Raw genomic sequence first — 16,939 nt, forward strand, 5'->3', positions numbered from 1 at the left:
CCAATTAACTTGATTTGCAGGCCCGAGCCCAAAGCAAACCCGAAATTTCAATTTATCCCATAGTATTTTTGGCAGAAATAAAACCACAAGATTTTTAAAGGTTAAAATAATGTACGTATTTTTATGATCATGATAAATGCATTTGCACAACGAAATAACGCTGGAACACAGAATAAGAGGCCAGACAAAGAGACAAATTACGCGGAGAAATACTGCAGCGCCGCCTTCTCTCGTTTTATCCAAATTATTTACAACAAGTATTCCTTTGTTTAGTATCCACACATCGTTTTAGTATACATTTTTATAAACATATATTTATTTTTTTTAAAAAGTCAGCGAGAGAGAAGCCCGGCCCGACCCGACCCAAACGTAATAATTGACATTTTAGGCCCGACCCGACCCAAACGTAATAATTGACATTTTAGGCCCGACCCGACCCGAATTTTGGGCCGGGTCGGGCTCGGGCTAAAGATCTTACCTCTAATAGCAATACGTTGCTAATATGCCCAATTGCGAAGACATTAGTTAGCGCCCGTGTGGTAGTTTTATTCTGCACTGCTAATCATAAATAGACCCTATCGTATTTTCGTTATGAAGTCTTACCTTTTTAGCAAAAAGTCAGCAAGCTGTGGGTCCCGTTTTATCCCCAGGATAGCTCTTAGCCCTCTCCAGGTTTTTTTTTTTTTTTACTTCTCTTTGTCTTCCGTGGAGTCTCCACAAGGGATTGAGACATATCGGGTGCAGGTCTCTTTAAAGCCAGTTTGAATTTGCTGTCCTGTCCATGAAGTTATTTTAACACTCAAATTTGAGTCTAATCTTTCGTTGTGCACCTTTAAAGTGTTGGCTTGAAATTTTTATTCCTCTCCTTTCTAATTTATTGTTTAAAAAAATAAAAAATAAAGATATTCCCAATGAAAGACAGTCTGACATATCGTGACAACCAAGCCCAGCACAGGGATAGTATGGGACACACTATGGGACTGTTTGTCACAATGTTACTTTAATGGGGAAAATGTTTAAACAAGGCTAGACAGCAGAACTATATTTGAAAGTTTAGTAGCATTGACAAAAAATAAAAATACATAATTTAACACATGAACCATGCTCAGTCTACAACATTAAGAACAAATCCAGGGGCAATACATTCCAATAACTGACACTGTTGCTCCTCACTAAAAACTAGCTGGTTTTTGACATTGCTTGCTGTCATGGTTTGGTCGACTACTTCTCCACTCTCCACTTGCTCATTTATTTTTGAGCATCGTCTTGTCAGTGTTCTCTGTAAGTTATAGCTGAGGCTTTGACGGTGCTCTGGATGGATTTACTTCATTTCACTTCTTTGATTGCCTTCATGATATCTATGTCAGGCATATATATACATATATATATATATATATATATATATATATATATATATATATATATATATATATATATATATATATATATATATATATATATTTGGGCTGTCAAAGTTAAAGCGTTAATAGATGAATTAATCACAGAAAAAAGTTAAGTTAATCACATATTAACGCAGATTAATCGCACTATTTTTTTTTTTTTGACCGCACTTGAGCCTTGAACGTAACCGCGGATGGTTACATTGAAGGCTGCGCAGGTCAGTGATGAGGTCAATGCACGGCATTTCCTACGCCTGTTGTTCCAAAATGAGCGGGGTGACTCCAGTTGGTGTGCTCGCTGGTAAATTTCGCTTTAAAAAACACCCCGACGGGACGTTAGATAAAACAAAAGTAATTTGCGTTTAATTAATTGCTGAATTGCACCCAAAAATTTTATCATTTGACAGTACTAATATATATATTAGTGCTGTCAATCGATAAAAAAAATTAATCTGATTAATAACACTTTTAAATTTTGATTAATCACGATTAATCAGCTAAATTACTCACATATTTGCGTAATATAAAATAAATACAAAATACCGTAATATTTTGACATTAACGCATTTTATAATATGAATGTCATTTGCAAACATTGATTAAATGCTTGTACGCAGTTGCATGCATGCGTGTATTGCTCAAAACGTAACAGCATCATAACAATTGGGTGCAATTCAGCGATTATTAATTAATTAAACTCAACTTACTTTTTATTAATCTAAAGTCCCATCGGGGTGTTTTTTAAAGCGAAATTTACCAGCGAACACACCAACTGGAGTCACCCCGCTCATTTTGGAACAACAGGCGTAGGAAATGCCGTGCAGTGACCTCATCACTGACCTGCGCAGCCTTCAATGTAACCATCCGCGGTTACGTTCAAGGCTCAAGTGCGGTCCAAAAAAATAGTGCGATTAATCTGCGTTAATATGCGATTAATTTAATTTAATTTAATTTCTGTGATTAATTAATCTATTAACGCTTTAACTTTGACAGCCCTAATATATATATATATATATATATATATCCATCCAACCATTATCAATAAAGTACATTAAATGTGATGTATGATTTATTTATTTTTTCCATCAAAGGAGTTGGTTGTTGAGAATGTGACGACCAACCTCAATTCTTTGCCATCATCAAAGTCAACAACTGTCTTAGATCTATAGTTTACTATTCAATAAACATCTTAACTATAGCGTCTTTTTCACACTTTTAAGGGTAACAATTGTTTTGATGAAGTCATTGTGTAAAAGCCTGTTGGAAAAATATTGAGATGTCAAATGTATCATTTGACATCAAACACACATGAAGTCCATCAAGTTTAGTTGTCTTACTCCAGGGAAGACCATCTAAGGGATCTTTGATCTCATTACAATACATTTCTAAATCACAATTTGAGAGACCAGCTGCTGGTGAGATTGTGACATCCAAGCAAATCGTGTGACAACCAACCCGCATTAATGACCCACAAGGGCCATCTTAGAATCTAGAAAAATCCACATTTATCACCTTCAACAGACAGCAGTTTTTCAAAAGTCAAAGAATGTCAAAGTGGCCCTTGTACCTTTAGATTTTTCCATATGCGGCCTTCTGGGGAAAAAGTTTAGGACACAATTGTTTTAAAGTATGTTGAAATTGTAAAACTGTAAAAAAAAAAAAAAAAAAATGCCATTGTTACATTGTTGTTGTGCAGGTTTGGACAACATCCAGCGGGTTTCCGCTCAGGGTCGCTACGAGCTGAGGATCGACATGAAGGATGGGCAGGAGTCAGTCTACGCCAACTATGATAAATTCTCCCTCGGAGATGCCAGGAACCTGTACAAGCTCAGGATAGGAGAGTACAACGGCACTGCCGGTACGTGAATCGGATATTTCGTTTTATTTGAGAGTGTTTGCCGACTTCCACAAAACATATTGTTTCCTTTTACCTCAAAGAGGATTCAAGCAGGCATATATTGCGTACAAGGATGTTGAAGAAGTCCCTTTAAAGCAGTGGTGTCCAAACTACGGCCCGGGGGCCATTTGCGGCCCGCCGTCCATTTTTTAGTGGCCCGCGACATATGCTAAAAATGTCATTTGACTCAGTTCAAAGAAAATAAAAACAAAAATGTTTGAAGATGGTCATAGTAAGAAAGGAAGGTGCTGAAAAACACAGGTGCTATTAAAGGTTATTTTAGTGAACTAAAACTAATGAAAAAACTAAAACTGAAATTCAAAAACAATATTTTGAGCGAAATAAAATAAAAGCGAAAATACTTTATAAAAAACGAAAACTAACTGAAAGTACATTTTATGTTTACAAAACTAACTATAATTTTTGTCCTTCGTTTTAGTCTTTGCTAATTAATTTAATGCATGAGCCTTTGGAGATGATTTTAAATGTGATTTTTAGTAGATTTATTTTGATATAAACCGGAATAATGACGTCGCGCCCATGGTGTTTTTTAAATATTGCGCACAAGTAATACACATTTAAAAAAAAAAAAAAACTAATACTGAAACTAACTAAACTAAAACTAAGCATTTATTAATGAACTAAAACTAATACATACTAACAGAACAACCCTGAAAACTAATTAAAATTAACTAACTAAAAAAAAAAAACTCGAATCGAAATAAAAACTAAAATGAAAAATTCCAAAACTAGCCCTACTGCCATATTACAAATAAATTGGTTTATATACTGTAACATTTTTCTAAATATGCAAAAGCACAAATAAAATATTTGTACAATTTTTTTTAGGACTAAACGATTTCTGTTCATAACATTACGTGGCCCTTGCATCATTCTCACTTTCCGTATGTGGCCCTCAAATGAAAAAGTTTGGACACCCCTGATGTAAACCTTGAAATGTGAAATTGTGCTCAACCGTGTCTCCCAAACACGTGAGAAAATGTGTTTTTATGTGTGGGGGGGGGGGAACGAAGATCTTTTACCTGATTCTTCAGCCATCTTTCCTTCCTGCAATCATCACAGCCATAAGCTGCATTTTACCGTTTTGATTATAATCCTGTCAGCCTGTATACTTTCCTTTTACCACCTGTCCCTTTCCTTACCCGCCGTCGGCTCATGTTGTCGTTCCCTGCAACCATGGCAACTAACGATTCTCGCTCTCTGCTTTTGCTGCGAACGTAGGTGACTCTCTGAGCTACCACCAGGGACGGCCCTTCTCCACTAAAGACCGGGACAACGACATCGCTGTCACTAACTGTGCCTTGTCCTACAAAGGCGCTTGGTGGTACAAGAACTGCCATCGAGCCAACCTCAACGGGAAGTACGGCGAGTCCAGACACAGCCAGGTCAGTCCAAATGATACATCAACAAGTAAGGCGAGTTTATTTGCATAGCACGTTTCAGACACAAGGCAGCTCAGTGTGCTTTACACGAGGAAAGGCAACACTTAAAAACATCAACAAACACAGCAGTTAACAACATTCAGAAGCGAAGAAGAGAAAACAAAAGTATGTTTCATTTACTAAAAGAAAATTGACGTTAAAACATTAGACAGCAAACTTTAAAAGCATTAAGAGTTTTTTAAATACTAATTCAAAGAAAAAACGTGATTTAAAAACATTTAAAAGACATCAATCAAAGGTCATGTAGGAAAAAATAATTTAAAGGATTTCAAATCATTTTAGCTTATTCCATTTGTGTGCAGCATAACGGCTAAATGCAGCGTCACCATGTTTACTTCAAACTTTAAATACTAATTAAAAGAAAAATCAGGATTTAAAAACGTTTAAAAGACATCAATCAAAGGTTATGTGGAAAAAAATAATTTAAAGGATTTCAAATCATTTTAGCTTATTCCATTTGTGTGCAGCATAACGGCTAAATGCAGCGTCACCATGTTTACTTCAAACTTTAAATACTAATTAAAAGAAAAATCAGGATTTAAAAACGTTTAAAAGACATCAATCAAAGGTTATGTGGAAAAAAATAATTTAAAGGATTTAAAATCATTTTAGCTTATTCCATTTGTGTGCAGCATAACGGCTAAATGCAGCGTCACCATGTTTACTTCAAACTGAGTTCCACTAGTTGGCCCAAGTTTGCAGATCTCAGAGCCCTGCTGGGTTTGTATTCAATCAGCATTTTTTGAATATATTCAGGACCTAAAACCATTCAGTGATTTATAGACCAGTAGCAGAATTTCGAAATCTATTCTGCAGCTGACTGGGAGCCAGTTTTAAAGCCTTAAAGGAACCAAAAGACTTGTGAAATGGTTAATTTCAACTCTTCCCTGAAAAAATCTGCCAATTTATGTTGAGCAATTATGATTAGAGAAGAGTCCAAAATAACAGTTGTTTTTATAACAGGCTGACAGCATTGAGTCTTTTTCTGTGACTGTCAATGGATTGGGGGGGAGGGTCAATCGGCCGAATTGCCAATCAGTCCTTGAAAGACGAGACGCCAACTTCTCCACTCTGATAATCGATATGCAAAGTGACTCAGAAGTCGCATCCAGCCTGTGATTGAGTTGACTCGTCGCCTGAGTTTGAGTGTCGATCGCTCGCAACATGTCGACCATCATGGCTTGTCTATGGAAGCTGAAAGATTCCACATCTCTCCGCTGTGGACATCCTCGACCAAAGTGCCCTTGAGCAAGTTACCAAGCGCCTGACAGCCCATGCGTGCGCGTGTGTGTTTTCTCCACTTCAGCTGTGCTCCTAATGTCCCCTCGGGGGCTAATTAGATAAGTGAATCGGATTGAATCTCCGCACCGGCCGCTCTGATTGGCCTGCTGTTGGCGCATTAATGAAAGGTCACACTTCCCAAAGAGCGTAACTGCTCCGGCAGTTGTCCGCCCATTATGAGACGTGATATTTATCGATCCAAACTGTTCCGCCGCCGTCCCCCGGGGGCATTGCGCTCTCGGAAATGATTGAATTCATCCCGGAGCGGGCAGGCAGGTGAATTATGTGGGGGGGGAAAAAGGCTACACTTTATCACAGTGGCTGTTTGTGTGCGCGTGTGCGTGAGGTGTGTGTGTGCGCGTGAGTATCGTGTGGTGCTCCTGACAAGCTACTGATGTCTTTGAGCCTCGTGCCGAGGCCGCATCATGCCAAGTGGCAAAGCCTCGTGAGCGTTCCCGCCTGCCTTGTTGGCTTTCCCGCCGTCCTTTTGAGAGGCAAAGAAGCCTCAAAAGACACGCATGGAAGCTGCAAGATAAGATTTATTAAAAGAAAAATACAGTCAAACGCCACCTTTTTGCAAAAAAAAAAAAAAAAAAAAATATCCTTCTCGAAAACTGTGCAACCAAAGCAAAACATATTTGCAAGTAGGTGTACGATTTGGGACTTGAATCGCAGCCCGTTTCCTGTTGTGCTATTATAATATAGCTGCAGGGGCTCTGGCTAAAAGGTCAGCATGTCAAGTTTAGTTGCAAAGTTAAATGACGAAATACATTGGGTTAGGAGTAGGGATGTCACGATAAGGGCAATATCATGATATCGTGATATTAAAACTGCCACAATATCGCCGTCGTCATGTTCACAATATTTAAAAGGAACACATCTGTTATAAAAAGTCAGGTTGATTTCCATTTGTGCAGTTCTAGCACCCTGTAGTGGCTAATTTATTAGTACAGTTTAGTTTTCATTAGGGATATTTTGGCCTTCTATGTTTAAAATCTATGCTAATTGTCAGATGAAGGGGAACCTAATTTGCTTGTGACACAATCAATGTGTGCTTGCATTAGCAAGTAAGTGCCTCAATATTGTTATTAGAGATTGTAGGTGGTTTATATGCATTGCTGTTATGTACAAAAGTACAATATTGTGCTTTTTTTTTTAGTATGAGCTCTCTTTTTTTACAATATTGTGATCTTTTTTTAAATATCGCCAACGCCCCCACAATATCGTGATAATTATCGTATCGTGGCCGCCCTTCATATCGTGATAATATCGTATTGTGATGTTTGGATATCGTTACATCCCTAGTTAGGAGTGTGCAATTAATAGAAATTCAATTACAATTTCAGGTGTACTCCACAATTACAAAATCAGCATAATCATAAACCGAAAGTAAAAGATTACTAATACTAATTGGGATTTTTTTAATTATTATTATTAATTTATATATATATATATATATATATATATATATATATATATAATATTAGGGGTGTTAAAAAAATCGATTCGGCAATATATCGCGATATTACATCGTGCAATTCTCGAATCGATTCAATAGGCGGCCGAATCGATTTTTAAATATCCATTTTTGATGGGAAAATATTCACCAAAACGTCTTAAGGTTCACACCTTAAGCATGGAAGAATGTTATATTAATGGAACATTATGCCTTAATATTTTATTTTAATGCTGTTCAAACATGAAACAGATAACAACCTTTATAAGATTGAAGTTTCAGATAAATAAATGATACATTTTCACACAAATCTTACACTGTACAAATTTACTGATTAGGATTTTCTAAATTAAAAAAAATAAAAAATAAAAAAAATCGCAACAATCGACTTATAAATTCGTATCGGGATTAATCGGTATCGAATCGAATCGTGACGTATGAATCGTGATACGAATCGAATCGTCAGGTACTAGGCAATTCACACCCCTAATATATATATATATATATATATATATATATATATATATATATATATATATATATATATATATATATATATATATATATATATATATATATTTATTTATTTATTTTTTATTTTTTATTTTTTTAAATATGTCATTCATTGAAGGTGCGCCTTATAATGCGGTGCGCCTTTTAGTGCGGAAAATACGGTAATTAAACGCGCCACTGATTCCATACGAGCGCCTCTGGGAGTCCGAATGGGGTGGAAAAGTTTGGTAAAGAATGTTCACATTTTGATCACTCCTCAGCTGAGTTCTCGCCACAAATTTCCTCTGTATGCTGCTGTAAGTGGGATGAAATTAAAATCAAATATAAAGATGAAAAGTTGATCGTGATTGGTCCTTGTATATCGTCTTAAAGGGAATTAAAGTGCCCCCTCGCAGTTCTCCAAGCGCGTCTTTTCTAAAATCACCTGGTCTTGCTCTTGCAGGGAATCAACTGGTACCACTGGAAGGGGCACGAGTTCTCCATCCCCTTCGTGGAGATGAAGATGAGGCCGTTCAACTTCCGCAGCATCAGCAGCAAGAGGAGGCGGTCGGCGCCCGTATAGGTGCCAGTATGAGCGGCCGCATGAGCACCCCCCCCCCAACATGGAGGCGGAGACGGATTGCTATTGGACGACGGGTTTTGATGACACAATTTCGTGTATCATTCGTGCTTTAGTGTTAAAAAATTGAATACTGACTCAATTTTTAAAGGCCAGATTTTTCACATTCCCGTTAAAAAACAATCAATCAAATTTTCGCTTTCAACTTCCAATCAAAAACTTAAAATTTTGATGGCCAATTGAATATGAAAAGAACGAGTGATAGATGGATTGACGAGGCTTGTCTGGCAATAAGGCACTTTCCTTAACTCATTCACACCCAAAAAAAAGTGTAAATACGTTTAATATTTTGTCCTTCACTCCCAAAAATGTATTTTTACATTTTTTTTGTTTTATTTTTTAATCCAAGAGCATTAGGCAGAAGGTTTTGATGCAGCTTCTGACATGAAGAGGTGGCTTAAAGCAATGGTCGTAAAAGACTAGGGATGTTCGATACCACTTTTTTTTCAGACCGATACCGATACTCAGACCCTCACTACTCACGATACCAACTGCCGATACCAGTAGTACATTTTGACAAATAAAAAAAATCACTAAAAGATATTTTTAAACAAATATATTTCCTTTAATTTTGACAAAAAAAAACAGCACAGTCACTCTTCAATAGTCTTAGCGCTCAAAATAAAACACAAAAATGGTGTTTTAGTTTAAGATTCACAATTTTGAAGTATTTCCAAACCGGTGAAGTTTTGGTGAAAAATTGCTGCAAGCTAGCGCCACTTACAGGCAAGGAGGACTCACATAACGTCTTCCCCCTCTGCCATCACTCGCTTGTACTCGTCTGCGTCACGAGTACTCGAGTACTTGGAAAAAAAGGCTGGTATCGGCCCGATACCGATACCTGGCATCGGTACTCGCCCATCCCTATAAAAGACACACAAAAAATGGCCAGCAGGTGTCAGCAGAGTATAAGAGATCAACCAGGGCCATGTTGCAACAAGTTCTTTTTGACAGTGTTTTCACCAGGAATGTGAATGTTGGTGAATATTGCGAATATAGCTAATGCTAATTGCTGAAAAACACAAACAATACAAATATACTAGTACTTTTTCCTGATGAAAGAAGAAACTCTAATCTTTCTTTTTGGTAGGATTATAGCAATAGAAATCGTTATTCAATGGACCTTGCAAAAATCAGTCAAAATCCAGTAAAACAGCCGGCTGGGATGTGAACGAGTTAAGCAAAATCCTTCTTTTTTTGTGTGTGTGTGAAATTACCGCAACAAGTGTTTGGCAATCTGCTTACAGCAGAAAGCATCAAAGCTAAACGTCGTCTGATTTCTGTCGGTCTCCGCCTCGCACCCACGTTAGAGCCGTCTTTCCCTGCTGTCCTCCCTCCCAGGAGATAAAGACACTGTATGTAATTTATTCAACTCCTTGAATGACAATTTTTTTTTCCTCTTTTCTGTAAAAAACAAAAGCCAACAAAAACAACAGCAAGGACGTGCTATTTTAACCATTAACGATAACACTTTTAACAGCAATTATGAAAGGCCGTTACTGTAAGATATATAAATATATTTTTATAACTGATATCGTGGCAAAGGTCCATCGTGTTTAATTTGACGCCTTTACATTATTAGATTTGTGTGAAGTGGACAACACGGGCCTCTTTTACACAGATTCTTTGCTGTATAATCGGCATGGAAACAAAATGGTGGGACAAATTTATACGACTAACGGAGAATCTCGGCGTAAAAGAGGAAGACGGGAACGTTCGAGTTGGGCATTCAGATTCGCAAAGCAGTGCAGCTTCATGACGACCTATTTTATTCGTGTCTGACACCACTACATTATACAATATTTGTGTTCATTAACAATATATTGATTTTTTTTTTCTGTCTTTATTGACTTTACTTAATTTCTTAGGTTGTCGCTTTTTAGTTTAGTTTCAAGCAGAGTACGTGAGTGTTGTATCTTGTTGTAGTGATGGTTTGAATACCAAAGATGCAAACCGTATGACGAGATGCGAAATATAGAAGTCAAAAAACACGAGCATCAAACAATGGCAATTGGACGGGTTTTTGGGTCCACGACTCCGACGGTTGCACGATTTTTAAAACATTTAAAAGGGGCATAACATGCAGTTTATTTATTATTTTACAATTTTAAGAGTCAGTTTTCATCTCCAGGTGGATTCAGACCAGAGAAGTCCCTTAGTCCGTTGGTTTGGTATGGACCAAAAGCGGGCATTATATATATATATATTTTTCGTTTGGTGCGGTTCATATTGACATACAGTTGTACCTCTACTTCCGAAATGAATTGGTTCTGGAAGAAAGTTCTTAAGTAGAAAATTTTGTAAGTAGAGACGCATTTTCTATGTAAATGCCCTAATCCGTTCCAAGCCTCCCAAAATTCAGACATAAATGTTTTATAAAGCATAAAAAATGCATCAAAACATGTAACAAATACATGTTACAATTAGATTATTGCACAATAAATGAGAGTTGTGCGTAATGTAAAAAACAAAGAATAGAGTAAGGAATAAAAATGATGGTCATTCACCTTTTTAACTGCTGTCCTCATAGTTTTTTGCCCTCTTTGGTTCATGTTCTCCTCTCTCAGAAGTGTTTTTTTTTTTTTTTTGCCTGGTGTTTTGTAAAGAAGCGAACCGTAGTTCTCCCCGCAACTCAATGATCCGTCCCCTTTACAAGATACCACGCTAGACCGTGACAAAACTGAGCAAGACTTGAACAGAGAGGAAACAAAATGGCCGAAATCCAGCGTCCTACATTTGAGCCAAACGGAGCTGCCGTGGCCACCGGGAACATCGTAGAAATGTAGCCTGAAGCCCTTTTCACACTGCACTTGCTCAGTGTGCAAGACAGCATCACAAAATTAGCAGTTGCCAGAGTGCCCATATTTGGAAGTGCTGACATAGCAGCCGACCAGGAAGTAAAAACTGAGATTTTGCTGCTGGTTAGACAACACTCTCGACAAGATGAAATCTTCATTGTTGCAAAAGAAAAACCTGACTTTACCCATTTTAACTCATTCAAGCCCAAAAACGTGTAAAGACGTCTTTAATACTTTGTCGTTAACTCCCAAAAACGTGTTTAGACGTTTTAATGTTTTTTTTTTGTTTTGTTTTTTTAATGCAAGAGCATACAGAAGGCTTTGATGCAGCTTCTAACGTGAAGAGGTAGCTTAAAGCAAAAAAACGTCCAGCAGGTAGCAGCAGAGTATAAGAGATCAGCCAGGGCCATGTTGCAACAAGCTCTTTTTGTCAGTGTTTTCACCAGGAATGTCAATTTTGATGAAACTTAAGCTATATTCTAATGCTAATTGCTGCAAACCGAAACAGCTACAAATATATATTTTTTTTCCTGATGAAAGAAAAGACTAATCTTTCTTTTGGTAAGTTTGATGTTTTTAATAACGATAGAACACAATATTCTAAGGGCCTTGCAAAATCTGTCAAAATCCAGTAAAACAGCCGGGAGCGAAGTGGGTTGAAAAAAACAAAAACAAAAACAAAACACTATCACTCCGCCAGCTGCAAACATTGCTCCATTCCATGGTCCCTGTCCCACAGCACACACAATAAATGGGTTTGATAACGGCTGCTAAATACGGCGTGAAAAGGGTTTCACAGTGCAGACGGGCAGACGCGTTTTCAAAACGAGGCCGCTCACAAAAGATTGACTTACCAGAAGTTTAATTTCACATTTGATGTGTTGTGACTATTTTTATCCGAGCAATTAAACAGTCAGTTTTGCATAATATGCCCCCTTTAAATCTGCAACCTGACCTCATACTGTCAACACCAGCGCGTCTTTTCTGGCCTGAAAAAAAATAAATAAATCCTCCAATTTTGATGTTACCGTCGCTGCCAGCGCTGACTGAAGGCAACCTATTTATCTCATATTACTCGCGTAGACGTGACGATATCTCGTCTTTTGATGCGCTCCTCGTTTAGAAGCAGACTACAGTGGTACCTCTACTTACGAAATTAATTGGTTCTGGAAGTAGAAAATTTTGTAAGTAGAGACGCATTTTCCATGTAAATGCCCTAATCCGTTCCAAGCCTCCCAAAATTCAGACATAAATGTTTTATAAAGCATAAAAAATGCATCAAAACATCTAACAAATACATGTTACAATTAGATTATTGCACAATAAATGACAGTTGTGCATAATGTAAAAAACAAAGAAGAGAGTAAAGAATAAAAATGATGGTCATTTACCTTTTTAACTGCTGTCCTCATCGTTTTTTGCCCTCTTTGGTTCATGTTCTCCTCTCTCAGAAGTGTTTTTTTTTTTTTTTTTTTTTTTTTAAAACAATCCTTCGTAAATGTCCAAGGCAAACATCATCTTAGTGAGCAAACGCCCGACTGGTGAACACTTTTTCTGGGCAATTCTTTTAAACAAATTCTGAAACTTCATGGAAACTTCCGGTATGGTGAGGCATCTTTTTTAAAAAAAAAGGTCCGTCTCGTCACAATTAAAAACTTACTGTGCCTTCATCAATCACCAATTGTTTGAATTTTTGCACAAATTCGTCGGCCGTTAGTTAATACATTAATACATAGGACATCGGAACACCTCATGGGCCGCGGGATGAATGATGGGACGCTGTATAGACACCGATCTAGTATACGCTCATAGGTACCTATGGTAGGAAATAGCCATAGCCGAAAGTATGTTGCGTTCGGTAATGTATTTTTACCTTTCGTATCTAGAAATTTCTTTCATAACAAGAGTAAAAAATTTTCCCGTTGAGGCGTTTCGTAACTCGAAAATTTCGTATGAAGAGACGTTCGTAAGTAGAGGTTCCACTGTAATTGCCAAAAAAAAAACTTCCTTCCCAATCGTACTGACGACACTGCATGGCCGCTAAACTCGTAGTCACACGTTTCTTCATTAGGACGCGTTTGCCCATCTGGGTTCAAGTCTAAAGAGTTGTTGATCTAACATCGTTGTTGATGATTTCACCGAGCGACATTTCCCGAGGTTCTGTTACGTGTGCGCCTTTCATGCATCATCTTCCGTAGGGTAGCTAATGTAATCTTGTGTCTTCTTTATTGCATTAACCACTTAGACCGAGTTTGCTTCTTGGGCGTCTTTAGGAACAAAAGGGATCATTGAATGTTTTTCTTTGAAATATGAGGGATGTACAAGTCAAGTAAAGACTGTATTTGATAGCGGAAAAACATCGTTTGAAAATGAAGCAATGTTAAAGTGGAAGTCACCCTGAAACAAATTTTTGACAATGATCTGTTGTGTGACCTCACTAGTCTAAACATGACATTCTGATTAATATTACATATGTGGAATAACAGTTATGAAGCAAAATCCAGCTGTTTTTATCCATCTCAGGGGGCGGCCATTTTGCCACTTGCGGTCGACTGAAGATGACATCACAGTTGCGCAGACCTCAGGCAACGACCAATCACAGCTCGCCTGTTTTCTGAAGCTGTGCTGTGATGATGTCATCTTCAGTCGACCGCAAGTGGCAAAATGGCCGCCCCCTGAGATGGATAAAAATGCTCGGTTTTGCTACTTAACTCATATTCCACTAATGCAATATTAACCAGAATATTGTATTTAGACTATAGTGGGCCTGCATTGAACATATTGTTCTAAAAAAAAAAAAAAAAGGGGTGTTGACTTCCTCTTTCTTACTTCTAAGTTGAAATGACAACACAAACATTAACATAACTATGGAGTTCACCGACAATCTGTTCATAATCTCCACAGTTTGAATTTATTTTGGATAGAATTGATAATGAAAGTGTTATTTACCAATTTGTGCATGTCTAAAATCTTTGATTCAGAAATTTGATTTCAACAAACATTAAAGTCACAAATCAAAACTCCAGAAATTTCGACTGAAGTTTCTAGCTGCTAATAGAAGGCGGTTGGCGATTTTATTAAATGAAACCCGACCAGGCATGGGCCGATTACCGATTTGACGGTTTACTGTCGTTTTAATAAGTCAAGCTTTCATTACCCGCTAATCCTGGTACCTTAAGGGGACTTCTAAGCAGGGAACAACATGTTGGCTGCTAGCAGAGTTCAGGAAATGGCCCGTTCTTTGAAGTTCATTGCCTTTTTTCACCTCGGAAAAAGTGGGAGGGAGCAAGACAAAAACGACATTGTGCAAACATGGATGCCTTTTTGTGATATTGATTAATGTAAAATGTCCTGAAAAAAAATTAAATAAAATGGTGCCAATCGGTACTAGTTAGCCCCAAGGACAACATGAGTAGCTCGCGGGTTTGTTCTAAAAATAGCTCACACTGTGACTGACTAAGAAGAATTAAAACAGAAAAATAATGATAACATTTATTCATTAAAACTTAGCATGGTATATATTCAATATTTTGTTTAAAAATAAGTTTGTAAAAATTGTTTTTTTTTATTGACCTAAATATTAAAAATAATAATAATAATAATAATAATAATTTTTGAGCTGTAATGGTAATACTGTGACACTGCAATATTTTTGCTCACGGTTATCATACTGTCAGAATCTAATCAGCCCATGCCTAAAACACAACATATTTTTTTTCTTTTTTTGCAATGACAAGAGAACCACTTCCTTTCAGGCGACTATAAAAGTGGTTCATAAAAAAAATGTCCTCATGTCTTTGTCATCAAGGCTCATGGTTTATTTTTTACAGGTGAACTTTTGCACTAAATGTGACATTGTACCTAACGCAGTTTTGAAATGTCGCCATGTAAATGTAAGTTTGGCAAAATGTACTGTTGCCTGTCAAAAAAAAAAAAAAAAAAGATGATGTGATACATGCTGAAAACTTGGGATTTGTTGTTGGATACCCTTGGATATTGCTGTCAAAATTTAGCTCTAGTTTGACATAAACGTGTACTATATTGTTCCTTTTTTAATACATTTTCTACATATTAATAAAATATTCAAATAGTCAACTTCATGTTTTGTTTTGTTTTTCTGATAAAATAATGACGTGCAAAAGTTCAGAATTTTTCATTTTTATTTTTCTCTTAAATAACCAAAATGGATTTTGGGAAAAGAGCTCGTGGGATGTTAATAGGTCAGAAAATTGCTGAAAGTGGCCTTGAGGATGTTTGTGAATGGAGCACTTAAAAACATCTTTTAAAAAAAAAAAAAAAAAAGTCAACACAGTCATTTTCAAATGCCGAGTTTGTGTGGTCTTAAAAAAAAAAAGAATAACGATAAATCATTTCATTACTGTGATTTATAGAGGAAAGTCAAAATAAACAACTGAGATAATGTTTGATAATGTGGGATGTGGCTGTCGTCAGGATTAGCCAATCACGTTCAAACTCATGTTAAAAGGCCATTAGCAGGCGCCTGCCACAATTTTACAGTGCCTTTGATTTTTTTTTTTTTCTTACTGTAGAAGCTTTGTGCTGACAGTCGAGTTTTTCTAACTGTTCGTAATTCTTTCCACTGGGTTTAAGGCCTCACCATGATGCTGCCACAACTGTCACTTCATTTAGCTGCGTTTTTGTTAAGCAAATCATTTTCAAATTATGTCGAGCAAAAAAAAAAAAAAAAAAAAAGTTTAACCTTAGTTTCATTAGACCATAACCAAACTTTTTTTTTTTTTCCTTTTCTGTACAGCGTTCTGTTTCCTGTTCACATGACCGAAAGACGCTCATGCATGCGGCGTTTCATTATGATGAAATAAGAGCAAAACTCTGGATTCAGCGCTTTTGAGACTTTCACTCTTTAATCACCGTGTATTGAAAATGATTCGCTAATTGTGCGTGCGAGTGTCAGGTCAGCAGAAACAAGCCGGTTACTAATCGGCTTTGCGTGTCGTTTGAAGTGAACACGCTCGTACTGTAGAAAAGGTCAGAGCAGTCGAGCCAAAAGCAGAAGTGACGGATTCGTACGCGCGCGCGCGCGCTCGCAATGTGGCTTCTTCTTGTTATCGGCCCTCCTAAAAACACGATTCATCATTTTCACTTTCATTAAACGTCCGTCCCAACGTATTACCCGTCGCTACGTTTTACTTTAAGTCTCGTCTTCTTGAAAATCAATCGATCACTCAATCCATCCGTTGGCTAGCACTTAACTTCTTTTGCCATAGATGACAACCCAGCTGCTACATTTGTGGTAACGGTGCTACTAGAAGTGCAGCTAATGCACTAGTAACAGCAACACCTCACACATCTGATGTCATTTGTTTACTTTTAGTCGTAACACCACTGATTCTGAAAATCACAAAAGAGCTGTTATTGTGAATAGAAATACTGTTTTACACATTGATTCCAAGTGGTTTTCAAAGCTTGGTACAAGAGCTCCCTCGAGTGGCACACAAATGAATTAAACATTCAAACTGCATCATGTTAGAGT

General features: G+C 37.2%; 1 protein-coding gene across 3 annotated transcripts in view; it reads left to right on the top strand.

Annotated features, from left to right (window-relative positions):
• Positions 1-15,522, top strand: part of tnr (tenascin R (restrictin, janusin)) — a 169,084-nt gene extending 153,562 nt beyond the window's left edge. For all 3 annotated transcript variants that reach the window (XM_077514753.1, XM_077514770.1, XM_077514763.1), the window contains 3 exons: positions 3,097-3,258; positions 4,540-4,703; positions 8,453-15,522. In XM_077514753.1, coding sequence (XP_077370879.1) covers positions 3,097-3,258; positions 4,540-4,703; positions 8,453-8,572 — 446 coding nt within the window. In that variant the 3' untranslated portion in view covers positions 8,573-15,522. The remainder of the gene's footprint in view (positions 1-3,096; positions 3,259-4,539; positions 4,704-8,452) is intronic.
• The last annotated feature ends 1,417 nt before the right edge of the window (positions 15,523-16,939 follow it).

The sequence above is a fragment of the Festucalex cinctus genome, chromosome 1 (genome assembly GCF_051991245.1).
Source record: "Festucalex cinctus isolate MCC-2025b chromosome 1, RoL_Fcin_1.0, whole genome shotgun sequence".
In the NCBI taxonomy this organism is placed as follows: domain Eukaryota; kingdom Metazoa; phylum Chordata; class Actinopteri; order Syngnathiformes; family Syngnathidae; genus Festucalex; species Festucalex cinctus.